At 44.3% G+C, this 26,725-nt stretch overlaps 1 protein-coding gene across 6 annotated transcripts; it reads right to left on the reverse strand.

The window, feature by feature from the left end:
• Positions 1–31: 31 nt before the first annotated feature.
• On the reverse strand, positions 32–25,457 carry rilpl1 (Rab interacting lysosomal protein-like 1). 6 transcript variants are annotated; one of them, XM_021320060.2, is made up of 10 exons: positions 25,167–25,457; positions 21,419–21,566; positions 19,114–19,232; positions 16,417–16,665; positions 14,726–14,896; positions 10,686–10,736; positions 10,447–10,601; positions 8,672–8,776; positions 7,207–7,294; positions 4,790–4,891 (listed from the first exon to the last, which is right to left on the reverse strand). In XM_021320060.2, the coding sequence occupies exons 1-10, from the start codon at positions 25,455–25,457 to the stop codon at positions 4,886–4,888; spliced, it is 1,383 nt and encodes a 460-aa protein (XP_021175735.2). In that variant the 3' UTR covers positions 4,790–4,885. The 6 variants fall into 6 exon arrangements, with proteins under 6 accessions (XP_021175733.2, XP_021175737.2, XP_021175734.2 ...); XM_021320058.2 differs by lacking the exon at positions 7,207–7,294 and having other exon boundaries at positions 32–4,891; XM_021320062.2 differs by lacking the exons at positions 7,207–7,294; positions 10,686–10,736 and having other exon boundaries at positions 32–4,891.
• Between the last annotated feature and the right edge of the window lie 1,268 nt (positions 25,458–26,725).

The following is a 26,725-nucleotide window of genomic DNA, read 5'->3' on the forward strand; positions in this document are numbered from 1 at the left end:
GTACAATCAAATAAACAAGCATAACACATTCCACATGTTAATGAGTTTTATTACAGAGGAAAGAAGTTTGAATTTGAGCCATGATGAGTTTATTACATCTCTGTTTCAGAGTACAGACATGATGGAAGAGTAATATGCAGCAGCTTGTCTGGAGTTCCCTTTAACTGTTTTACAGCGTTAAATAATCCCGCCCGTATCCCACAGATCCTCCGTCTGTCCATACACCTGCCCCCATGTGTGGAAATTATTCCTGGCTAAATTATGACGAAGGAAAAGTAATTAAATCCCACACACGCTTGCCTTTATCCTCACCTATTTGCCACAGTATTCTTCTCTCATAAGGTTTATTCCAGCTGTCTGGAAGAGCGTAAATGAAGATAAAGTGCCATTACCTTTAAAACACACACACAGCTTCTCGCTGCAGCTAATGAAGCGGAAACCGTAAAAAAAACCTAACGTTTCTCTGAAGCCTCTTCCAGAGCAATCCACATGTTCTAAGATCAGCTGAAGTTTGGGGAACCTTCTCGCCCGACCCGTTTGATCTCCTGTGTGACTTTGACAGATGTTTATACCGGAGGCCTTGCAGAAAATGATGCCGTAGTGTTTGCGCTGTACTTTACTGTCTAAAACGTCATAGATTCAAGCTCTTACTAACGAGGAGGGATGTCACTTTTTGGTTTATTATTGGAAAGCCCATCTTATATTGTTATACTAATCAATCGCAGATCACAACACTCTTAGGACCTCCCCCAAGAAACGGCGAGCACAGTTACCAGGGTAGGAAATGTGGAAACACAATCACCAGTAAAGAGATTTATTTAGCAACCTATGAATAATTCTATGTTACAAAAATGCAACTTGTAGGAAAATTTTGATTAAATCTTTGACGGATGAGGATAGGATGAGGTGAGGAACATCTGCAGAAGAGATGTCCTGTTCCACATCAGGGAAACTTTAGCTACTAAGAAAAACCCAAACTTGATGCACTTCAAGGAAATAAATGTCTAAACTAAACAAGTTGTGGTTTGGTAGGTTATAGCGCCCCCTGCTGCAGAAATTATTGCAGACCGGGACATTTCCTCTAAACCAGGGGTGTCCAAACTTTTTGCCATGGGGGGGTCAATATGTCACCTAGAAAGTAGTCAGGGGCCACAAAAATTAAAATCTTTTAATCAAAATGGCAAAAACCTTTTTTTCATTTTTACCTGCACAACAATAAACTGAACACAAAATACTTTAATGAAACAAGAAAATTAGTCCGATTTGTGTAGAAAAGGAATCTAAATAATTTTAGATTTGAAACATAAAAATACTACTGCAGGTTCGCCCGGCAAACAATGTCCAACTATTTGAGTTGATCATGTTTTTCTGGGTTTTGTTTGTTTTTCTGTCTTTTCAGCTACAAGAAAGTGATTAAATTGGGCTCACTCTTGGGTTAAATAAATGGGTGCACCCAAGTCTGCCTTTTGGTAAAACGTTTGTGGTCTTATTTACTGTTAAATGAAAACCAAAAAGTATGGCTGATAAGATTTTTTTTTTTTATCGTTGCACCTTATATTTTGCCTTTCAAGAAGATTTGAATTTGTGTCTGTTTTTAAAGGCCTTGTATCAGTGAAAATTGCCAAACTTTTTAAAAGTGTATCGCCTCAACCATCTGAGATGGCAAAACCAAATTTAGGCCATTCTGATTGAGGGCCGCCCAAAATCATTCAGAGGACCACAAAAGGCCCCCGGGCTGCACTTTGGACACCCCTGCTGTAAACTAATTAAGGAAACCAATGTATTTTCTACAAAGCTACATTTCTACTTCCCTAATTCCTTTTCAGACAGACAGCCGGGGACTAAGGCGGATCCTCAGGTAAAACGCCCGGCACATTCAGTTGCATCCCTGGTAAAGATGTGCAAAAAGCATGAGAAGAGATTAACTTTACTGCGGTAACGTACTCTCACAGAGCATTTATTAGGTCTGCAGGAATAAATGGTGTTTAACAAAATCATTGATGCTGCAAACACGCGTAGCCCTCAGAAAAGAAAAGGCAGTCTCTATACGTCAGGTAAAACTCGCCATTTTCAAGGTGTCTGAATGTGACCAGAACCAAAGAGCTGGAGATCCTCTGAGGGTGGCCAAGACACCATCCACAGATTTGATTAATTCATTGCTATTTTTCTTCATAAGCATTTACAGTTTCCTCCCATTTACTGCGCCTGTGCAGCGGGACATGCGTTGAAGCAGTAATTGATGGAACACGAGGCCCAAAAAGCCTCGAGTACATAGAAATGAAGATGCTACACAGAAGCCTGACACTCCGGTTTAAAATATCCTTTTTAACTGATCTTACGTATTACTCCAGTTTTCTTAGACACTGAATTGTAGGTTTTCATGATCTGTAAGCTGTAGTCACCAAAACGACAAGCGATAAAGGTTTGAAATAATTCCCGCTGTGTAATTAATCTACACCCGAGTTTCACCAAGGAACTTTTTGACGATCCTCACATTTGAGACGTCCCTGTAATATATCACCAACAGGTAAGGTACAAGAGCGGGAGTCAGTTGTAATCCTTGTGGGGAAACCCCAAAGACTTGGTGTGACCAAGACTGAAGATAATTTAGAAAAGTTTTCGTAGAATCCATACTAAAAGTGTACGGCACCCCAAGAAAGCGGCGTACATTTTCAGAATGATAAAAGCATGCCACACCAGCAAACAATGTTCCTTTATAGACGCTGCGCTGCATGGGTGTGAGCAGTTAAGCGCTCCTCCTCTGCGCTCTGGGGCAGGAGAGCGGCCTTTAGGCACCTGGGAGGAGGTGTGGCCACTGTCCCCTGCAGGTACAGTGAGGCGTCACCAGCACGAATAACACTGAGGGTTGGCTTGTTTATGATGAAGTCGATCTATGATTAAAGTCTGATATGGAGTTGAATTGAACGTCAGAGGAATCATGAAAATACCGTCTGTTGTGTCTACCTGTGTGTATATTATTTGTGTGCATCCGGATTCGGTGTCTGTCTCAAAAGCCAATTCCTCTTGATTCTTGGAGAGTGAATTCTGCGGGTATCGTCTTGGCCGGTGTACCATCCTCCTGAACTAGCCTGGTACTGCCCAAAGGGTGTGGTCAAGTTGTTTCATCATCCACAAAAAAAAGCTTTGACTGACCAAAGATGTATATTGTAAATCTTACTTTGAATCTCTGGTAATAATAATAATAATAAAAAAAAGGGTTGACAAAATGTCGTTTTTAAAACACATTCAAGGATGGCTAGCAAGCGAAATCCTCAGTAAAGCCTGCAGTCTTTCAGGCACTGACTGAAAACCTGCACCCTGGACCAGGCTTGTGTTAGAACCCTTTAAAGATCCCACTTGTTCTCTATGTTGACGTTTTATTTTCTTTAATAAAGATGCTTTGCCATATCTTGTCTTATTCCAGCGTGTGCCAGTCTGACAAGATTTATTGACCCGACAGGACACCGGAGCGGGGACCAAGGCTTCGATCGCATTTGGAACTGCTGCAGACTATTCAGAGTGAAATCACGCTACTGCAATAAAATTATTTACTTTAGAGCTTCCTTCAGACCCAGACCAGGAGTGTCTATAATTGTGGAGCGTGCTGTCATTTGTTGATTCTAAATAAATAAAAGAGAAATCACGGAGCAGAGATTTAGGTAATAACTTGATTTTATAGAAATGCTAAAAGCCATAAATAAATAGAGATATATTTGATAAAGTCCAAAATATATTGACTCAGTGATAAAGTAATCCTATAAATGGAGAATAAATGCAACATAGAGCCAAAAGATGCTTAATCTGGGTTTTGAAATACCGACATTAAGTCAAGTGAATGAAAACGGCTGCTTAAACCAATACTGCTATTTTACAGAAACGGCAGGATTTTATTGCTGCTGACTCGTGTATTTAGGCTTTTTAATTAGAATTAGGATGACCGCTTAGTGATGTAATGAGAAAAGTTTCAATTTCATGAAACAGTCTTAATTGAAAACTGGGGAGACATGAGAATTAAAATGTAGGATTTCCTAAGTTAAAAAAAGTGAGTGAACGTACATTAAAGCCAAACCTGTTCATGATTTACATCCAACAGCCTGTGCGAAAACCCTCAAAATGTGCTTTATTATCATTTGTTTTACTATTTCAAAGTTCACGTTTACGCAGTTTTCTTTGCAGAGACGGGCTTTGGGGTTTTATGTGGTGCTGGACGCGGTTTAAACCAGGTCTGGGTGCGGCGTTTCCTACGCGGGCCTTCATCTGATTTGTGGAGCTGCTCAGGAGTCCCTAAATGCTGGTGGTGAACCCGCGTCGGGGGCCAACGACACAGCAAATGTTCAACAGAGTAGAAATGTTACAGTAACTGTAAAACTAAAGTGTCAGGCTTTTCTACTTCAAGGAATAAGCAATAAAACCAACAGTAATCATGAAAACGTGCCTTTTCAGTCTGAATAAAGTTTCTGCAAACTCAAGTCTCATCTTCTCTGCAACATCCCGCTCTCCATCCTTCAGTGTGGGTTAACCACCTCCTGTGCAAATGATTCCTGTAGGACCAAAACACTTTCCGGCACTCCAACGCTACGCAGTCTCTAGCTGAAAACAAATCGTTTATGTACTTTAAAATAAACTTTTCAGTCCAGTTCTCCACGAAGATCCTCTTCTTTCTGCAACTCGGCTCACCTTGAAGCACTTTCGGCTGCAGAAAGGGTCGCCAGCGGCGGTTTAATGTGCGGGTGGGGGAGCGATGGATGCGGAGGGTTCCTACAGATGCTGCAGCGCCTCCTGGGCCTGCTCCGTGTACACGTCCTCTCTCTGCATCCACGAGCCGAAGCTGGCGTCGAGCTGCGCGCCCCGCTGCGAGCCGCGCTGCTTGTCTCGCGAAAAGAAGCTAAACCTGAGGTGACGAGAGAGAGGGAGGGGACACAGACGGGGGGGGAGTTTAAAGCAACCGTCGGGCTGGTGAGGTCTGAGATTAAATACAAGCAACCCGTGAAGCCGTGTTAGGAGTTAGGGCAGGACACAATGTGGGAAGACGTTAAAGAACGGTGCTGTTAATGTTCTTAGGTTTGCTGTAGCTGCTGGGTTGGACGGCTCAGCCTTTTGGAGGTTTGTCACCCCATCCAGGGCCAATCAGAAAGCTTGAGAAAGCTTTTTGGATGGGAAGCGAAACGTGTTCAAACTTCGGAAAAAGTCCAGTTTTTTGTTTGTTTTTACTTTTTTGGAATAAGACGGACTAATTTTAAATTTGATCCTATTAATTTATCAACAAACTATTGGGACATTGCCAACGAGGATATACGAGGCTGCGACACATTAAGGTGAGGTGTTGTTTTACAAGGAAACTTGATGGCCCCTCTGTTCCACTAAAAGGAACCCTTAATGCTAAAGCTCAAAGACATGTTGGACACCAAATATGTGGGACTAGTTGAGGGACGGCCCCTTCCGGTTCCAACATGTCCACCAGGCCACCGAGGCAGGTCCATGCGGACATGGATGAGCGAGGGTAGAGTGGAGGAACTTGACTGGGTTGCCTGATCTCAACCCAAAGGAGGGCTTTGGGGATGAATTCAAGCAGAGGCTGCGATCAAGGCGTTCCTTTCCAACATCAGTGTCTGACTTCAGAAATGCTATCCTGGGAGAACTTAATTATTTTGTCCATCCATCCATCCATTCATAATCTTCCTCTCCTCAGGAGGAATCCCAAGACGTTCCCAGTCCAGCCGGGAGACATAGTCTCTCCAGCGTGTCCTGGGTCTTCCCCTGGGCCTCCTCCTGGTGGGACGTGCCTGGAACACCTCTCCAGGGAGGCGTCCAGGAGGCATCCTAACCATCCGGGATCTTATTCTTTTGGTCACGACCCAAAGCTCATGACCATAGATGAGGGTAGGAACGTAGATCGACCGGTAAATCGAGAGCTTCGCCTTTTGGCTCAGCTCTCTCTTCACCACAACGGATCGGTACAGCCCCCGCTTCACAGAAGACGCTGCACCAATCCGCCTGTCGATCTCCCGCTCCATCCTCCCCTCATTCGTGAACAAGACCCCAAGATACTTGAACTCCTCCACTAGGGGCAGCACATCCTCCCCAACCTGGAGAAGGCACTCTACCCTTTTCCGGTTCAAGACCATGGTCTCGGATTTGGAGGCGCTGATTTTCATCCTGCAGCTTCGCACTCGGCTGCGAACCGCTCTAGTGAGAGCTGTAGATCACGCCCTGATGAAGCCAATAGGACCACGTCATCCGCGAATAGCAGAGACGCAATCCTAAGGCCACCAAAACGGATCCCCTCAACACCTTGGCTGTGTCTAGAAATTCTGTCCATAAAAGTTATGAACAGAATCGGTGACAAAGGGCAACCTTGGCGGAGTCCAACTCTCACCGGAAACGAGTCCGACTTACTGCCGGCAATGCGGACCAGACTCTGACACCGGTCGTACAGAGACCTGACAGCCCTTATTAAAGGGCACAGTACTCCATACTCCCGGAGTACCCCCCACAGGATCCCCCGGGGGACACGGTCGAATGCCTTCTCCAGATCCACAAAACACATGTAGACTGGTTGGGCAAACTCCCATGCCCCCTCCAGAATCCTGCTGAGGGTGTAGAGCTGGTCCAGTGTTCCACGGCCAGGACGAGAACCCCACCCAGAGTCCTCAGGCTCTGCTTCCTCAATTATTTTGTAAAAAAATAAATATATAGTGCATATCTAAATCGAACCCTGAATGAGTTAGACTGAACTGAATGAAATGCAGTTGTGGGACGTTAGGAGGACATTGACACTAAAAACGCTTTGATTTTAAGTACCTTATGGTGCTGTGCTTGTATCTTATTTCACTGATAGGGGATTAAATAATTTCTACGTCACCACATTTTGCCTGAATTGAAATCTCACCTGCTGTCTGATCTCTGTGGATCTTACTGTGAACTCTAATTGATCAGTGCACAGTATTAATTATAGAATATGAGGCGACGTGATTGAGTTTACAAACTTGACTGAATTATTAAGTGAGCTGCAGCGATTAAGAGAAACATCAAGACTACACGTCTATTCTGACTGGCTGATTTTGATGATCCACGACAACAACCAACGAGACAGCCCCACAATCAGCCAATCAGAATGCTACAAAGGTGCGGCACATGCAGCGGGGGTGGAGGCTGTAAGGGGGGGTGAACTGTGATGTGCTGAAAGTCAACAAAACAAAGTCATACAAGCGACACGAGGCGTCTGATTGGCTGTAAAGTGGGGTCGTCTGGGATCAAACCAGCCGCCACCATCGGCATTATGGCTGTGAAGATCCTGTTACACAGAGGTGGAGACACACAGAGAGGAGGAGGGGTGGGGCGGATGTAACAAAAGGCCAGGTCAGCGTTCATTCACACAGGAAAACACAATGAAACACAGCAGTCATGATTTCAAATGCGTCACTGTTCTTATAACCGTCTATAGTAATTATTAATGCTCGGAACCTGAAATGAACCTCAGTGGGTTCTGTGTCAAAATGCAGTGATAATATGAAGGAGGAGCATTTGACACGAGTCATATGGTTTTATTGAGCAGGGTGGCAAAGCCTTGGGGGCAATGTGAGGTAGAAAAAAAAGGCAATCTGTCAGTTGTTCTCTAAGCAGGTTTTCTATTGCTTATTTGCATGTCCAGACTATTAAAATAGGAGCGCTGCTGTGGTGTCCACCAGCAGAAATGATGCTGTACCGTAAATACATACCACTTTTTGCACTTAGAAGTGTGTGTAAACAGATAAACAAATAAAATAAAAGGGTAAATAAAAGGGCAACTTTGTGTTTTTGTAGTTTTTAAGGTGTTTAAATGCCTGCACACCTTAGGAGCATTTCAAATCTTACATATTCATACTGGTCAAAGAGCCATAACTGGAGAGGTCTACGGTAAAAATTGATTGTCTAAACACACTGGAGGCTATAAAACATTTTGCATATTTTTAGAACTATAAGGTGCACTTAAAATCCTTAAATCTTTTCAAAAATTGACGGTGCGCCGTATACATGATTAAAGTTGTGCTTACTGACCGATTCTGTGTGATATAATGCACACAAAATCTGTTAAAATCTGTAAGAACGATGTTCTTAAGCAACGAAGCCGCTCTGCTCAATGGATATTCAGAGCATTACGGTACACTGTGTTACTACCTGATCAGACCCCTGAGCTGTCTACAAGACAGCCTGACTGTAATGTCGAAACCAGAAGTACATTAATGTAAAGGCCCCCCACATACGAGTTCACTCCGCGAAGGTCCGCGCGTACTCAACACGGGCTCTGCGAGGACTCCACGCATACAGGTCTGTGTCACACTGTAATCTCTCGGAGGCAAGAAGTCTTCAAATCAAACTTTTATATGTGACACTGAGCTTGATACACAACAGCATCACAGTCCCTCTGTTCTCACTGACAGGCGAGATGAATGATGCTGGAAAAGAAACGGCTCTAGGAGCTCAGCTAGCTAATCACACATTTTACCATCTCTTCCGCTGCTTCGTCCCTCTGGCAGAAAGTCTGGGAATCGCCACAAGAAATGTAGGCAACAGTACGCTATGAAGGGTAAAACGTACTTAGCGCATTTAGACAAACCGATCGTTTGTCTAAATGCAGTGCAGCGAGGGAGACTGACGGATGGACGATCGCTGGCATGCAGGAACAACTTACAGCCTCTTGATTCCAGATTCGGGTTGGGTGGAGGATCGGGAGCGGGTCCTCAGCTCAGGAGAGGGAGACGGCGAAGGAGCTGCGATGTCATCCTCCGTTTCATCGCTGGAGGAAGAAACAATTAGAATAGTCAAGTTCAGGAAAAAAAAAAGTCTTTCATCTGAATAAACTAACATGTACTACATTGCCAAAAGTATTCGCCTACTAACCCAAATAATAGAAATCCGGTTTTCCAATCATTTCCAGAGCCACAGGTGAATACAGTCACCTGTCAGTGGTGTTATAACAAAGTGGAAGGGATTGGGAATGACAGCAACGCAAAGCGCCAGATGCAGCAGCATAAAGCACGCCGCCACTGGACTCTAGAGGAGTGGAGGCGCGATCTCTGGAGTGTTGAATGACGTTTCTCCGTCTGGCAACCAGACGGACGAGTCTGGGTTTGCTGGCTGCCAGGAGAACAGTACTCGTCTGACTGTATGGTGCCAGGTGTAAAGCTTGGTGGAGGTGGGGGTTCTGGTGTGGGATTGTTTTCAGGAGTTGGGCTTGGCACAAACATGGTCAATAAAAACATGATACCATCACCAAACATGGAGAGATTGATGTGGGTGACCTTGACTGGCCTGCACAGAGTCCTGACCTCAACCCGTAGACCAGCGTCGGGATGAATGAGAGCGGGAACGGAGAGCCAGGCCTCACAAATGGTCAGAAATGACCAGAACCACACTGCTGGACCTTGAGAGCCTTCCCCGTAGAGTTGAAGCCGTTATAAATGAAATGGTGGACCACCGTCATATTGGCTTGAGAATGGGATCTCACTTAAAGTTCGAGTCAAAGCAAGTGAACAAATAGTTTTAGCAACATAGTGATTGATCGATAACAACGTGGTTTCCTGTTGTTCAAGGCGTGCAGGAAGCCAAATCTTTGCGAGCCATATTATACCAGGTAAATAAAAGAAATTAACTTGGCCTCGGATCACAGAAATACCCTGAAGACATACATGAGTTGAGGTTTCGTTTACCAGAGGAACTAGTTGGAGAAAAGTTTTTTTGTTGTTGTTGTATATCCAAAACATTACCAAGTAAATCTCTTTTATCAAAGTATTTATGTAGGACTCCCTCTCTCAGCCCCGTATCTTCCTTGTTGGATCATAGCATTTATCTAGCCTCTTTCAAGTATTTGAAGCCAAAGTCTGAAGATAGCGATCCCGGATGAGCCCCCTTGTTTATCACAACCACGGTCCCGAGATGGGCACAAAAGATACAACAACACAGGACCGTTTAAGTCATTTAAAAACTGCAGTGGTGAGAATGAGCTAAAAGTCGCTGCAAAACAAAGGAAAAAAACACAGAACGACCTGAACTAAACCAAGGGCTTAAAGAACAGTTTTATTTTGTTCTTTTGTTTAATTATGTGGCAGTAGAGGCCTTTATTTGACAGTAGGGTCACAGGAAATGGGGATTAGAAGGGGGGGGGGGGGACTGAGGCTTCCTACCATGGGTTGTGTGCTCTATCCCTGCACCACCACCACCACAGCCCCTGAAAAGAATGTTTTAACCACTGCAAAACAACAGATGATAGTGATTTTTTTATTTTATTTTTTGGAAGGGAATCACATCAACAAGAAATCAGTCCTGCCAAATTAAATTGGCACGGAGGCCAGAAGAGGAACGATTAAAAGGAAGCAGCTACGTTAAATCCATGGGAGCGCTCACAGAAAGTCGGGTCGAGTCAGAAGCTAGAAAGAAAGTTTAGTCAGGCTGAAATGCTCCATCTACCTCTTGTAGTACGCCAGCTCCTCCTGCAGCAGGAACACTTTGGACTTCAGCTCGTTCCTCTCATGCAGGACGTCCCTCAGCTCCTGCAGAGTGAAGCGGGGCCTGTTGGGGTCCTTTGGGTCCAGTCCGCCTGACTCCTCCTCGCACATGGCCTCCTGCCGAGACAGCGGCGCATCACACAGAGTGAACTGGACCAGCCAGGCCCAAAGAAAAGGGAAGCGGGGAAGAGGTGAGGATACCTTGGTGAAATATTGGAACACACCAGGCATGTCCTCATCACACATCGCCTCCTGGTGGTAAATGTTGAGCTTCAAGTCAGAAATTAACTCGCTTTGTTCCAAACGTTTAATTAGTTTGCCTGTGTCTCCTTTTCCTAAACCCGTAATGTTGTTTTCCCCTTCTTTTAACTCAGCACGCCAGAAACAATCACAAACAGTTAAAGAAAAACAACCCAAACACCATGCACCTCACCAAGCCACTCATGCACTCAAACATCCCGCTCTCCTTTGACCCACAGCTGCCCTGTCACACCTCAAATGTTACATTTCCCACTTCGGCCATGGACCCTTCTGCTTCTACACTTTTATCCTCAACCGAATCCAAAGATGCTGCAGCCTCCTTTGCCTTCCACTTTTCTGTCTCTAGGAGTTAGGAGAAGAGGCGGCTGGAGAGACTGAACCAGAATAAGGCTGCAGATCCAGATGGTGTCCACCTCAGAGTCCTGAAGGCCTGTGCAGAGCAGCTCTCTGGGATTCTACAGCAGCTCTTAAACCTTAGTGAGACCAAGGAGAAGGTTCCAGGGTTGTGGAAGACCTCCTGCATTGTTCTGGTACAGAAAGAAACTCACCCATCCATCCTAAATTACTGTTGCACTGAAATCCCACATCATGGAGGTCCTGGAGAGACCTCTGTTGGCCCAACTGAGTAAGCAAACAAGCAGCTATCAAGACCCCCTGCAGTTTTCCTATTGTCCTAGAGCTGGAATTGAAGACACCATCATACACCTGCTTCAACAAACCCATTGTCATTTAGACAAGGCAGACAGCATTGTGAGGAGCATGTTCTTTGATTTATCCTGTGCATTTAACACAATTCAGCCTAATTTGCTTTGTCAGAAACTCCATAAGATTCAGATGGAGGCCTCAACAATGAGCTGGATCAGAGACGACCTCACAAACAGACCACAGTTTATGAGTCTGAAGGGTTGTGTGTCTAACCAGGTAGTCAGCAGCACAGGAGCACCGCAGGGGACTGTACCGTCACCATTCCTATTTACTCTTTACACCTCGGACTTCCAGTACCAGACAGACTTCTATCATCTGCAGAAATACTCAGATGACTCTGCAGTCATTGGATGCATCAGAGATGAACAGGAAGCTTATACAGAGAGCTGGTGGACTTCTTTGTAGCATGATGTGGAAACAATCATCTCATTCTGAATGTGAATAAAGCAAAGAGGATGATTGTAGATCTCAGGAGAAATAGGAACACTATTACCCTACTGGGAGAAGAAGTGGAGGTGGTGGAGGAGCAAAAATACCTCAGTGTTTATCTGGACAACAAACTGGACTGGAGACAACTGTGGAACTGTCTATAGGAAGGGACAGAGCAGACTGTACATCCTGAGGAAGATTAGGTCATCCAAGGTCTGCAACAAGATTCTGCAGATCTTCCATAAGTCTGTTGTTGAGAGCATCATCTCTTCTGTTGTCATCTGTTGGGGCAGCATCATCAGAGCGAGGGACCTAAAAAGGCTCAACGACCTGATAAAGAAGGCTGGCTCTGTTCTGGGGACTCCTCTAGAACCACTGGAGATGGTTGCACAAAGAAGGATTCTTCACAAAATGAAGACCATAATGGGCAAGCCTGAGCATCCTCTTCTTCAGACTGTTGTACAACAAGTGTCTTCAGACAGAGGCTTCTCCAGTGCAATTCTTGGCCATGGCTGGAATATTCTAAATCCAGAAATGCAGCATATTGTTGAAAACAACACTAGTGTCTTCATGTGGAATACATTATTCACAGATATAACAATTGGAAAAAAGGCCACTTGGGTGGGACAGTGGGTTCTGTGTACAAACCAGGTCAAAGAACATGCGTTTGCCATGGCAGCCTGGGAGTGAGTACGAAATTAGGGCCAGGAAAGATATCTGTACTCAAAGTGATGGGAGATATTGATGAAAGATTGACAATATTATTGAAAATCCAAATTTTAATAAAACTCTTGATGGAATTTCCTTTTGGTACCCATTCAAAACTTCTCCAACACGACTATGATGGTAAAAAAGCAACAAGGAAAAAACTAAGGAAATTTCCTTTAGATCTTAGATCCTAGGTGCAAACACAATACCTTAGTGAAAAGACAACTGTCACAAGGTCCCAGACGTGCTACATGTACCAGAAAGAGCCCTCAACATGAGATTCTGGGATAGCTGAAAGGCCAGAGGAAATTCTCAAGGTCAACGAAAGGGAGCATCTTTCCATTTTGGCAGAAGAGAAAAAGCAGATCTATACTTAAAAATAGTCTCTGTTTCCTTGGAGGGTATAATGATACAATAGTTTAAAAGTGTTTTTGAGCATATCTTGTTTACACATAAAGGATTTTAACAAACTTCACTGAGGTTCAGAACTGCCACCCTGCTCAGGCCTCAAGCCAAACCTTCCACCGCTGCTTTTGGTCCCTTTAAAAACAGGGAGCCCCATGTTTTATGGAGCTGGGATGTCATCTGATATCAATCTGGATACCCTCAAATGAAAGCTAAGAGTGAGTTGCGTCAGTGTTTAACTATATACGGACCTAACTCTAAAAACGAGTCATTAATTACCATCCGAAATTTTCAAGAAACTATCTGACAGATGAAACTGTTGGATGATTGTAGGAACACAGCCGCTGCCATGCCGCGTGTGCTCTTCGGATGTGGCAAAGCACGTAGGTCTGCTCCTGTTCTATGTCACTGGTCCAGTCTCAGTTTTGCCCCAGAATGGTTTATTGGAGACGTCTGAGTGCAAAGTAACAATGTGCGCTTCTGAACTGCTGGAATGGACATGGCTTACTTTGTTATTTATACATACGGCAGGTATTCAGTCGAAGCTAGGGAACCTCTGGAAAAGGATAAGACTTGTTGTTTCCAGAGGTACATGAAGCCAGTTTTGTATCAGTCTGCTTTTACAGCGTAAAAATATGAATTCATGGTATAAAAAGGTACAGAAAATTAACCCACAGCTTTTAAATGACATTGTGCACACCATAGTTATACAGGTAAGGTGTAACGGTACGTGCCCGGCCTCTTTATTGCACGTTGGGACCAACCGGACACCAGTTGTTGGACGACCGGTTTTAGGCAACAGCCAACGTCTAGTATCTCGACAGAAATCAAATCTGCGGTCAAAAAATAGTGGTAGCTGAGCAAAGATAACAGAGGGCTCCTCCAAAGTTTAACCCATAATCTGGTGGCTGGCTGCAGGATAGCTCAGGAAGGGCGAATCCCCTTTATAAGCCAGATAAGACATGATTCAGTTTAGTACACTGGAAATCAAAGTTCCCTGTGATACTATGATCAGACCTTTAAATGACAACTAATTACATTAGATGTTCAACCAAAGAAGGTTTTTGTCTCTAATGCTTTTTAGTTGCTCTGTATTTAAAATGTAATAACATTTTAAAAGAATAATGGGGTCGCATTATTTTGTCAGTTTTAGCAAATTTAGAACAAAAATAAAACCCACAAACTTTCATATATCACAGCATTAGCCTGGTGTTAAGAGCACTAAGCACAAAATGAGACCGGCGCTGCACCAGTCACATGTTCCTACTTTTTATCCAGTCTTTCCTTCATCTGTGATCCAATGTAACATCTAAAAATAAACCCTCTGATATTTCTAACAGCCCACTGTTGCCAGAACACCTGCCCTAGTCCACAGCATAAAAATCCCCACTGCTTTCATTTTGGTGGGTCTATGCAGCCGCCGTTCACGGCTGGAGGACCGCGGCGCACTGACGGGACAACTTGAAGTGCTGTTAGAGGTCGAGCTGTCACGCTGCTCTATATTTAGACACATCATCATCAGGGGAGTCATCTAAAATGTCTGGCTGGAGAGAGGGAAAAAAACAACAACACCTCGGACACTTGTTAGTTTCCCAAACTGCCATGCAGAGCCACACCAGCGTTTCTGCTGCGTCACACTGTTAGTGCAGCAGCTTTACTGCTTCAGCCCACAAAGCTGTTCTCTTGGGGGGGAATTAGACTAAAAAAAAACAAATCACACCACCCTGCATTACCCAAAGCAACGCAGCTTCATCCTCAGCCTCCTCATCTTCATGTCCTTCTGAGCTGAGGGAGCAAGCTTGGGGCTGCAGAGGTGACTCAAACCCACCCAGCAGCAGCTGGCAGGCGTCCGGTCGGTCTGACCGACCCTCAGCGCTCAAAGACACTTTGGCACTTTTATCACGCTGGTGAAGTAAAAAAATAAAAAAAACATTATTCCCTTACTGAGCCTTTACATTCAGTCTCTGTGTTAAAGGTGATGCTGATGTTCTGCTGCTTTCCACAGTACAGTCCCAGAGGAGCAACCAGGTCTTCAGCGAGTTTCTGCTCTTCTCAGTTTAAATGTTACCCTTTAAAAAAAAGGTGCAGTGCACAAGTTTTGAAGCCATTTATTTTGTTACACGCCCTTACAATTGCCTGAGATGTAAAAGTAGTTATCTATTATTTACCACAGTTATCTCTCTATAGGCCCCATTAGACAGTTCGACAGAGCTGTCAAACAAACAAACAGAAATAAAACACAGTAAGCTAATCAATGAGCCTCTCAAGGCCGTCACATCAGCACATCTGGATATAAACTTGTTTTATTTAATTCAGGAAATTATTCATTTACAGAATTGTGTTACTATGCTCAATTTTTTTAGATATTAAATCCATCCATCCATTTTCCAAACCGCTTTATCCCTCATGGGGTCGCGGGGGTTGCTGGTGCCTATATCCAGCGTTCACTGGGCGAGAGGCGGGGTACACCCTGGACAGGCCGCCTAGATATTAAATATTATAGGAAAACCAGTAATTACTAGGGACATAAATCAAATCTTGGTGTAATGCAGGATTCAGGTTTCAGGCTCAACAAGCCGGTCAGCAGCGTTTAGCAGAAACCTTTCCTTCAGCTACGCCAGGTTGCCAAACTCAAACCAGTCGTTGGCAAAGCGGGACCTGGAGGTAATGCTCCGCGCTTTTATCCCAGATCTGCTAGATTACTGCAACCGGCTTTATGCTGGGATCAGTCTGGCCTGTCGTTACGCGTTCAGCTCGTTCAGAGCGCTGCTGCTCGTCTTTCAACCGGTCCACGCAAACAAGACCAAACCTCACCTCTCCTCTCTTCTCTCCTCTGGCTGCCTGTGTCACAAAGAGCTGACTTTTTCAAACGTACCGGCAGGAGGTCTATATTTCTGTTTGAAAACGCAAGATTCAAACCAAACCACCTGTGATTAATACCACGTTGTTTTACAGATTTTGATTTGAAATGCATGGATAAAATCCATCAGCTTTAAAGGAAATATTTAAAGGAAGACCCAACGACTGCTTTTAGCATCTGCACTGAGGCTTTTATCTGGTACAGGTAGAATATCTTACAGCGTTTCTGATCTCAGACTCAGATTAGAGCGATCACGGCTGCCTCTGACCATTCCCTACATTTTAAAATGTGAATGGAGCAGACAGGCGCCTGGGTGGTTAATGTTACTCATCTCGCAGGTTTGTTTATTCAAGACCTGCGAATAAATACAAACCTGTTTGGATTCAAAGCTGTTTTTATTCAATTTCAGAGCCACTGCTGTTAAACTGTAATAAACTATGTTTAGATAGCCGACTAATTACATTTAGACAGAGATTTGTTGCTGATATATGTAAAAAAAAAATGTCTGTAAGCCAGAAGTTGATGTGAAACGGACTGTTTGCGCATCTTTCTGAGCCATCTCACCTCTGCTGGCGACGGCGGCTGAGGCAGCAGCAGCTCCTCGGGGCTCTGTGCAGTCGGCTCGCCCTGAAGCCGCTCCCGCAAGCGCGCCACTTCCTGCCTCAGGGCGCTGACTTCCTGCGCTTGCGCCTGGGCGCCGGCCTCCAGCTCCACCTTCTGCCCGATCAGCGCTTTCCCCTGAGCCTCCACCACGGAGATCTTATGGCGCAGGTCGTGGTTGATTTTCATGAGACGGGACTGTTGCTGCTGGAGCTGCAGAAAGAAAAGATGGAGTGGGGCAGGATTAGTGCCGCTTTGGGAGACACCACCTCTGATCGTGTGCTCGTGGTTCACCAGAGCGCTGACACTAGGAGCTGGAGTGAGAGGCTCTCCAGATAATGATAATTCAATAACAATAAAAATCAATCCATAGGCGATGAATAGAAGAACACTTTTCCTTCCTTTTGCATTCTAGCCTATCGCGTAATTTATTACTACAGTCATTACACCCTACCTACCAATCAAAAATTTAGAACCAGGAATGCTCCGTCAAGAAGCTCCGCCCCCTTCAAAGAGTTCAGAGGGCACGCGTTTTTTCTTTTTTTTAAACTTGCAGTTTTGGTAAAAGGCTGGTTGAATAAAGGGTTGAGTTTGAATTGAAGTCTTTATGTGTTCTTTATCTAAAAATAGGTCATTAAGCAACAGCATAACATGGCCAGGGCTGCACTTAAAATATTTCAATTTATATTTGGTAGTACTCCTTGATTGATACAGAAGAAAATGTTTCAAGAGGACTTTTAGGGGTAATGCTAAAAGTTAGTAAGAAACTATAGCTGAGATGTTTCTTTGCCGAGACAGTAGATGTAAAATCATGTCATCAGACTTTTGATGTGCTCTCAGTTTGAACAGTGTGTGTGTATTGGGATCAAGAGTGTAAAACCCACACTGTTCAACTGTGTTAGAATGGGGCTTGTTGCTTTTAAAAAGACATCACTGTTTCACCGTATATGTTTTCTGAAACTGTAGGAATTAAATTTCAGTGCCCTAAAAGTGCCCCCTAGTGGTCATACAAATATTAGCTGAATCCAGGATAAGTGACATCATCAATGGGGTACCGCGCGCGAGCTATTTTTAGAAACACAACGTCACGATGACGTCACATCACGTGGTACGCAGTGGGGCAAACTCCGGAAACCCGCCGTTGTTTTGCTTTAAAAGAGACATGCGTTAGCCTAGGTTTTACTCGGTAAACGACTGCTTTTTCCAAATCTAAGACCATGGTTTTTAAACATTGTTGCTATGGAACGTGCAACAGCGACTCGAGGTACGCTGATCGGCCGCATATGAAGGATGTTTTATTCAAGACTGCCAAGGAGAAATGTGTAGGCTTGGAACACCGGGGCGGTCGGCCTACACAACAGTTCAACCCGGAAAAAGTTACCAAATTCAAGTACATATGTAGCAAGCATTTTGTCGGAGGAAAGGGCCCAACCGAAGAACATCCTGACCCAATTCCAGCGACATCAAGTCAAGGTAAGAGTATTTTGGTGGCCCACATGTTAATAAAGTAGCGCCTGCTACCATGACAGCATATAGGCTATCATGGTAGCAGGCGCTAACATGATAGCCTGCTACCAGGATAGCTTACTCAAAAACATTTCAAATGAGACAAACATTAAACATATACCCATTCCTGGACGGTGATTGCAAACAACAAAAAAAAAACAAAAAAAAAAAACGGCGGACGCTGCCATGATCGCCGAGCAGGAAAAAAAAACAAAGCTTACCGTTCATCAACTCGGCCAGTTTTCCAGTCTTTTTAAGCCCTCGAACCTCAAGCCATCATTTGAGCTGAAGGTTGGTGTGTTCTTCAACAGTGCGACCAGTAAACCGTGCGCCTGGGACATCGTCTTGGGAAAGTTTAACGGCTATAAAGTCGGTCATATCGCTGGTTCTGTTGCGCTTGTAATAGCTGGGTTATCCGTGCTTTCTCTCCTGTATGCCCTACCTAAGCGGCAAAAGGGGCGTTGCTCTTGAGACGGTGACGTCACGTGCGCGGTACCGCATTTCATTTTAAGACATCTGGCCTCCTGAGGTGAGTGGAATTTCACTGGTGCAGACTGAGCATCTGCACAGGGTTGCATGAGACTAAGTAATAGTTTTGTTGGGTTATTGCAGCAATATTTGAGTAGCAGACTTGTGTTGTGGCTGCAGCAGTAGTGCACATATGTGGTTCGCAATGTTTACATGCGACAAGGATTTTCAGAACAAATTTGCTTGCTAACATTATGTATGCTGCAATGTTAAATGCATAGTAAGGTGAAGCAAGGACATTATTTCCCTAAGGTAGCATATTTTCTTTTGCTAGTCAAACACTAGGCAGATATGCAGTAATGTGGTGGGTGTAGAAAAAAAATTTCAATCAGGACTGAAAGAATTACTGTTTACTTTAGCTTTCCTCTTATGGGAAAGCCTCTTATGGGAAAGCTACAGTCCTGTTCATCATGTCTTTGTATTCTGTTTTAAATTAGTCTTTTTGATGCTTATGTTTTTACTGGTATCCTTTTGATGCATTTTGTGTTTTCAATACTGCTCCTTCGTCTTCCAGTAAATGTGTTAATGTGTATTTGAACGTTGAATATTGAGTGAAAACCTCCACTTTCACCCACTTTTAAGCAGCAAACAGCTCCTCCTGCTCAGACAGAGAAGATGTGGCCTTACTGCTTCTATGTCTTCGCTTTTCAGCGTCAGCTCGCGATCCTTCGCTCGAATCTCGTCCCGCTGTTTGTCCACCACCTCCTTCAGCTTCATCATCACCTGCTTCTCTCTCTCCGTCATACCTGGACATCACCAACAGAGCAGCAGAGTGTTGAACTGCATGCACAAAAGTTAACGTTTACTTTTCACATGTTCTTTTTTATCCCTGGTGTTTATTGGCGGGGAGAGGCTGGCTGCGGAGGCAGATTAGTGAGCGGGTCTAGCAGGTGTTCCTGTGGACTGAGGCGGGTCTGTCCAACAGTGGGTCGGGATCACTGCGGCCTCTGTGTGGAACAACGAAGGGGCGAGACAAGACGGGCTCGCTGTGGGACACAGAGAAGGCCCTCTTTGTGTGTCTGTGGGTGCTTGTGTAAGAGGCTGCTGAGCAAAGACTGAGGGACATGTCAAACAAAGTAACATATTGGACAAATCAAAGAGAAATTTAACCTTTCCACAAATTTAAAATAAAAAATTTACAGATTGTCCAAAGTGTCAACAAAATCTGAATTTATTGTGGGTTTTTCCTAGTGTTGCACCGATACCGATACCAGTATGGGACGGTGCCCAGATCCAGCACTAAAATGGTGGTATCGGTATCGGCAAGTACCAACAAATAGGCACCGATACCATTTTGACGTTTGTATGTCACTTGAACACAGCCTTCTCTCTCCTGACTAGTATTATACATGTTATATAAGTTCAAGAAAGTTGCACTATATTGGCATTTGAGAGCCAAAACTCAGGGTTTAAAAGAGATTATTCAATTATTAATGTCATTTTACTGTTGCACTACTATTATACATGTCATATTTTCACAAATGTTGCACTATTTTGGCCTTTGAGAGCCAAAGGTTTATTCAACTATTGTCACCCATTCCAGGTAGGCAATAAAAAGTTCTATTACTCTAAGTAGTATGCAGTTCTTCATATATACACACACACATCAATTTCAAACAGATGGTATCGGTATCGGGGCCAACAAAAGGCATCGTCGCAACACTAGTTTTTCCTAGTCCACACATGGTCATAATTGCGCACACATTTTCAAGTATATGCACACACCCACAGTATCCTTTGAATGATTGTCCCTCAGCTTGTTGCAGAACGTTATGGAACCATCAACAAGGTCCTGCGTGGGTATTTGACCTCTCATCTGGGCAAAGCTGGTTGGTTTTCATGCTCAGACGCAGCTTTTAAAGACACTCCTCAGACTTTCCAGAAGGTTTGCAGTTTTTGCTTTAGAAAAGGCATTTAGGTCCCTAATGTTAGACTCTCAGAAGAGCCAGTTACGATGCATGTGTCAGACCCAAACTGCCGCCTAGAGATGGGAACAACCTAGGAACCACAGCTCAAGCCCCATCATAAACGGAAAATGCTTGAATGCCTGTTTCACTGTGCAATCTGAAACACATTTAATGTTTTATGGTCAGAACAAAACAAACATTGAGGTATTTGGCCTTTCAAACCGTCAAGCATGGTAGGGGGAGGGTCATGCTATGGGGGTGTTGGTCTGCCAGTGACGCTGGTGCACTGCAGTAGATGGAATAATGAAGAGCGACTACCTAGGGCTTCTTCCGCCTCGTGCCAAATTAACAGTTTGATGGTTGAAACCTCTTCCAGTAGGACAGCGATCCCAAAAAGTGGACGAAGGAGGTCGACATTAACCTTCTGCAAAGGCCCCGACCGCATCCCTGATGAGAATTAACAATGTGCAAACCTCCTCACAAAGACGACTCCTTGGGAGGAAACCAGCTCATTCTGCTGAGCGCTACGATTGGTCAAAAAATAATAATAAAATTGTTCCGGACAAAATTCTGCATGGAGCTTGACGGTAACTTCTTATCAACTTGCTATGGGACATTTATTCAACACTTTGAGGTTGTAGTTATATATTTCAGTCTGTATCCATGTTGGATTCATAGCGCACTATAGGAAATTAAAAAAGGACATTTATTCAGACTGGATGGAAACTCTCTGACCAAAACTGCGTCATTTTTGCAGTGTTCTCCAAGAAATGCAGAAGTACAAAAAAAAAAAAAAAAAAAAAAAAAAAAAAAAAAAAAAAGGTATTCTTTTCATTTCTCACTTGATTGTATAACTTTAGATTTTTTATTTGAAAGCTTAGTGGTAAAGCATCTCCACTGGAAAGGAAAATCAGGTCCTCAGCCCAATAAAGTGGTTCAAATAAAGATGCGTTCTAATTGCCGACCCTAGAGCGCGTGTGATCTCCAGGTCAGCATGCTCAGGCTTTCAGCAGCCACAGCCTCACCCTCGGGCCTCTGCAGGTCCTCCTCGTTCACAGAGTCTTTGAAGGACACGTTGGAGAGGAGGTTCTTGTTCTCCTCCTGCAGCTGGGCGATCTGGGACAGGAGATCCTGGGCTTCTCCCCGCCACACATCCTCCACCCGCTCCAACTCCTGTCCACAGATATGCGACAACTTGTTACACAAATGATTTCACTTTTTTTTTCTAAGCAAACCTCAAACTTAAAGCTGGGTAAATCAGCGTTTTAATTCAGCGAGCACTTTAAGCGGTCTCACCTGTCTATTTTCACTGCGTGGCAGAGAACAACCTGGCTGCCACAGGGCTAAAAATACTCATGATGCGTCTGCAGCCACTTCACCCTTCAGCAGTCCGCCCCTGACTCACGTCTTTCTGTTCTGTCCCATAATAAAGTCTGATTCACAGCTGCAGCGTACCGGCCGCTGTCCATACTACAGGTCCGCTCGGCACAAGGCATGACCCGCTAACCAGAGTCAAACAACGCGCTGCTGAGGCCAGCGCAGCAAACATTGTCCAAACCTTTTGTTTGGAGCACATCCCCCGCCCCAAAGAAGAAAAAAAAACGACTTTCTTTGTTTCATGTTTACCTGCTCAGCGTTAAGCTAAACAGTCAAGATCTGAATGAAAAATTCAAAGCAGTGGGATTTCTGTCAATTCTAAATTGATGGCAACTTTTTCCAGATTTCTTTGGTGTGTGTGTTCTCGGCAGCAGAAGCGGGATATTCCTCGCCGCTGCTTTGTGTTGATCCATTTGATAAGTTCGCCTCCCAAGTCGGGTTTTTAGTAAAAGTCACTGGACGTCTGTGGCGTTATTTGTCGTTACAGCAAACTAAAAGTAAAACCACGGCTGAGAAAATACATCGTTTGTGTTGCACCTTACATTTTGCCTTTGAAATGTTTAATCGGTCTGTCATTTCTTTTTTTTTCTTTGTAAAGGCCAAGTGAAAAAGCGGTGAAAATTGCACTCAAACATTTGCTTTAAATGCAGATCTGCATCCACTGCCGGGAAAAACACATTTCGCCAATTATTTATGTTTTTTTTTTTTTTATTATTGTGAAGGCTGCCAAGAAACTAAAATGAAATAAACGTTCCTAGGGCCAGAAACGGCCCCGGGGCCAGACTTTTAGCACCCCTGGAAACTGCACATCCCACTGACTCCGGTGAAGAAGGGGGTCTGCATTTTGTTCTCTCTGCTCCAGAGAAAGGCGTCTTCTCACTCTGAACCTTGGACTGGCTGAAGAGGATTCTGGCTTTGGTGACAGAGAAGGTCCCACGTGGAAGCAGCTGCTTTTGTTATGTTTCACTACAACCCCCTCATATTACGTGCTAAAACTCTCCCCACTTTGCTTTAAGAGCGGATTTAAGTCAAGTCGATCAACAACGGCAAAGATAAATCCTCCGGCTGCGCCGCCTCAACGCCACTGGCGCGTCCTGCGTGGAGAATTAGAACGTTTTTACCCATCCACGCTTCAGATTTCATCCGTTTCACAGGGGGGACAAACCCACCTTACTACTTATTCTAAGCTTTGGTGCTTAATTTAGAGGGGAGAGCATTTTTTTCTCTCTCCACGTTAAAAAGCAACGTGTAGTTTATTGTCACCTGTTTAAATGATATCAAATGAAAAGAAATCGTCACACCTGTCTGTCATCCCGTTGGCTAAAGAGTTAGCGCTTTTTTTTTAGAGAGAAATCCTGTGAGCGGACGTCGGATCATCAGGAGACGCATGTCCACTGGAGGACAGAAGCTTTCAGTCTGACTACAGAGAGGTAGCTGGAACCGCTCCGGAGCATCTTCATAAGCAAACCGGGTTTGTTTTAGGGCAGAGCTTTGAGCAGCAGAGTATTTTGAGATGGAAATATTCTGCTCTTGACTTTTGAAAGTATAGTACGCACTTGGAAGGGGGGTTTAAAGTGCAGCCTCAAAAGGAGTCAGCAGCGGTTTAGACATCTAATCAGTTACTGGCCAATAGCGGCAGTAGAAAGCACCGGTGCTTAAGCTGCATCCCGCCCTCCCACCAAAGCTTTTCCTCGTCTCTCCCAGACGTACGCCGCACGGCCCAGCAGCTCTTTCCAGCTCGTCCACCTTCTCTCAGTCACGGGACCCGGTTAATCAGTCCACTACTGACTCAGTCACTGTCACGGCAAACTAAGCCCTGGACTGTTTTACAGCACTCAGCAGACTCACTTACCACAGCAGAAGAAAAAGAAATCACAGCACGGCCACATCCTCAGATAAGCAGCACGCTACAGAATATTCACATTTGGACACTTCTGCTCGCAAAATGCTTTTATTAATATGTGTTCAGACCACTTAACGTTTGAATCCTACTTAGTTTTCAGATTAAATTACACTGTTTTCTCCTCTAAAGTCTGCTTTTGTGCATTACGGCCACAAACATCCAATGTTCTTTATTAGGATTTTATGTGACAGAATAACACAAAGTGGAGTATGATTATAAAAAAATAAAAAAAACTGACCCTCACCCCCTGGGAACCAAATCCAGTGTCTTCAGGAGTTGGTTGATAGGTAAACATAATCAACCTTTATGTACGCTAATATAATTTCAACACCAATCTAGCTGTTCTGTGAAGGCCTCTGTTTTTTTAGAGAACGAAAAACTTCACAGTGATAAAGTTTAAAACAAGCTTGGCCTCTAAAACAATCCCCCCATCAAGCCATCCTGACAGCGGAAAGAGTCAGGCACGCTTTTGAAGGAGTCACTTGTCAGAATAAGCACACGTTATTTTATTCTGAGAGAATTCAGCTCGCCATGTGTTATTTTCCTGCCACAATCACAACTGGACACAATAAGAAGCCCAATAAACCCAATGGCTAGAATAAACTTGGGCCTGTGTCACGGGAAGGATTTGAGGGGGTGTGAATATTTTTTGCGAGGCACTGTGTCTCCCAAGCTGTTGGATGTGGGCTGGAAAACTCCACCTACTGTGTATCCGAGTGCTTTTAGGTCAGGATGCCTGATATAATCGGCATCGGTATTTTTTTTTTAAACCCACAAATATCGGTATCGGTCCGACAAACAGAACCGGGCCGATCTTGTTCTCTATGTGTTTCTGTGACAGCCATAACATTTAGTAATAATAATAACGGTGTGGTAAAGGCAGGTGAGTTTTTAAACAATATAATATTGTCAACAACTTTTGGTTACCGGCCAAAAAACTATACTCATATAATTAATATAATATAAGGCACCTAAATGTACATAAGTCATCTTAAATCTCTGCTTTATTTCTTTTTTTTTCCTCGATCCACTGTATATATATGTGGACGCACTGGATATACCTCATGCACATTTTCCTCCTTTTGACACCTTCTTTGGATTATAAGAGCCGATGTGACAGGTGAATCTCTCCACTGTGAGATCAATAAAGTCTATCTTATGTTATCAGATTTTGCTGTCTGCCCACATTTCCGTATCATAGTTAATCTGAATGCATGTGTTTGCAGTAGTCTATAGTAGAAGTTTAGGGATCCTTTAAAATCATTAATGCAGACAGCAGCAACCCTCTACTGAGAAAACATGGAAACTGTCAGAAAGTTTCCTTCTGCGCTGCTAATGCGGATTCCTAGAATTTGTTAAATGTATTAATCAGTAGAGCAGGAATACATTTCCACAGCCCCTGACTAGAAGCATTGACCTGTTTCCCTGTGTGCATTACATTCCTAACCCATCTATGTGCTGCAGAGCCCGGAGCGGAGCCATCTCCCTCAGACCTGTCGGTGCTTCTTCTCCTTCTCCAGCCGGTCTATCCGCTCCAGCCGCAGCCTGTCCAGCTCCAGCCGCAGCTCCTCCACGTCCGGGCTCATGCTGCTGCGGCTCACCATCACCTCCAGGATCTCCAGCACCCGCACCACCTTGGGCATGAGCCGGGACAGAGCCTCGCAGCCGTACTGGTCGATGATCCGCTCGAACTCCTGGCCCACCACGGCGGCGATGTCGTAAACGTCCATCACCGTGAGGTCGGCCACGTTCTTCTCCAGGGCCGAGCCGAAGTCCTCCATCATGCCCGGCCGGCCGGGGGAAATGCTTCTTTTCTTTTCTTTTCTTTTTTTGTTTTTTTGTTTGGCCCTCCCGGTTTCCTGCGCTCCCTTCGCCGCTACAAACTTCCTTCCCGGGAGGCAAACTAGTCAGCCAAGTTCCCACGCCCCCGGGTTGGTTTCCCACCGGCGCCGAAATGGACCGTGGCGGAGCTTAAAACTGTGAAACTACCGATTATTCTGCGCTTGACGCTGAGTCCGCGCTTTAAATCGATTTGTCTGGGATGAACGTCGGAGGCGACCCATGGCTGGCCGGCCCCGAGCGGATGTCCCCCTGTCAGGAACCGCCGTGAAGAAGAACGTCATAGCGGCGGCAAAATGGCAGCACTTCCGGTGTCCGGCGACCAGGTTCAAAATAAAAGTCGAAAAACCAGTCGGCTTCTAACACTGAGCTATATAATACACTGGAGTGCTGATTTTGCCGAAAAACTAAAGTCACTGGCCGCCATCTTGCTACTCCCTACTCTCACAGAGTCCCATAGGATTTGGTTGCAACAACAAGCAGTTTTCTGGCTGTGTGAAAAGGTTTTACAGGTAATTCTACAGTCAGTGGATGTACTAACACTATTAACTACTAGGAAATTAGGTGCTGAAATATCTTACATGTTATTAATATTAAATGCATATATGTATATATAAATATGTGTATATGTATATATGCATATATATGTATAAACATATGTAAATATATGTTTTTGTATATTGTTATTTATATATTTATAAATGTTAAACATATATATTTAAATGAATAAAATGCAAAATATTTCAGCACATGACTTTCTCAGTACTTGATATTTTTAGAACATAACATAAAAGTATATGGCATTTGACATTTTAAAAGTCTTAAGCCCCCCCTGAACATGAGAAAACCCTCGTTATTCGACGCTGTAGCGCACATATTCCCTAGTTACTGGGGGGAAATAGGGAGTACCAATATGGCGGCTGGTGGCTTCAAAGCGACTCGTTCAAACAGACGGTGATTAGCACTCCAGTGTATTATATAGCTCAGTGGCTTCTAACAAACTGGTTCTTTTTTTTATTATTATTATGTGTGTGTGTTTGGAGTTCAGCGTTGATACGTGTTTTATTCCTTGAAGTTTCTTTAATGTAGACAGCCCTGGTGAATATGTACACTGAAGGTTTCTACTCAGGGGCGGTTCTAGACAGGGGCCAACAGGGGCCTGTGCCCATGTAGAACTGTTCCTGGCCCCTGTTATGGCCCCTGTACTAAAAAC

Source organism: Fundulus heteroclitus, chromosome 8 (genome assembly GCF_011125445.2).
Source record: "Fundulus heteroclitus isolate FHET01 chromosome 8, MU-UCD_Fhet_4.1, whole genome shotgun sequence".
NCBI classification, from domain to species: Eukaryota; Metazoa; Chordata; class Actinopteri; order Cyprinodontiformes; family Fundulidae; genus Fundulus; species Fundulus heteroclitus.

What these genes read in the sequence shown, in the direction of transcription:
- rilpl1 (XM_021320058.2), bottom strand. Translation starts at nt 25,457, where the DNA reads ATGATGGAGGACTTCGGCTCGGCCCTGGAGAAGAACGTGGCCGACCTC. An exon ending in AGCCGCCGTCGCCAGCAGAG is followed by an intron (nt 14,897 to 16,416) that starts GTGAGATGGCTC and finishes TTACTTCACCAG; the next exon opens with CGTGATAAAAGTGCCAAAGT. An exon ending in GAGCTGGCGTACTACAAGAG is followed by an intron (nt 8,777 to 10,446) that starts GTAGATGGAGCA and finishes TTCTTCCTCCAG; the next exon opens with CGATGAAACGGAGGATGACA.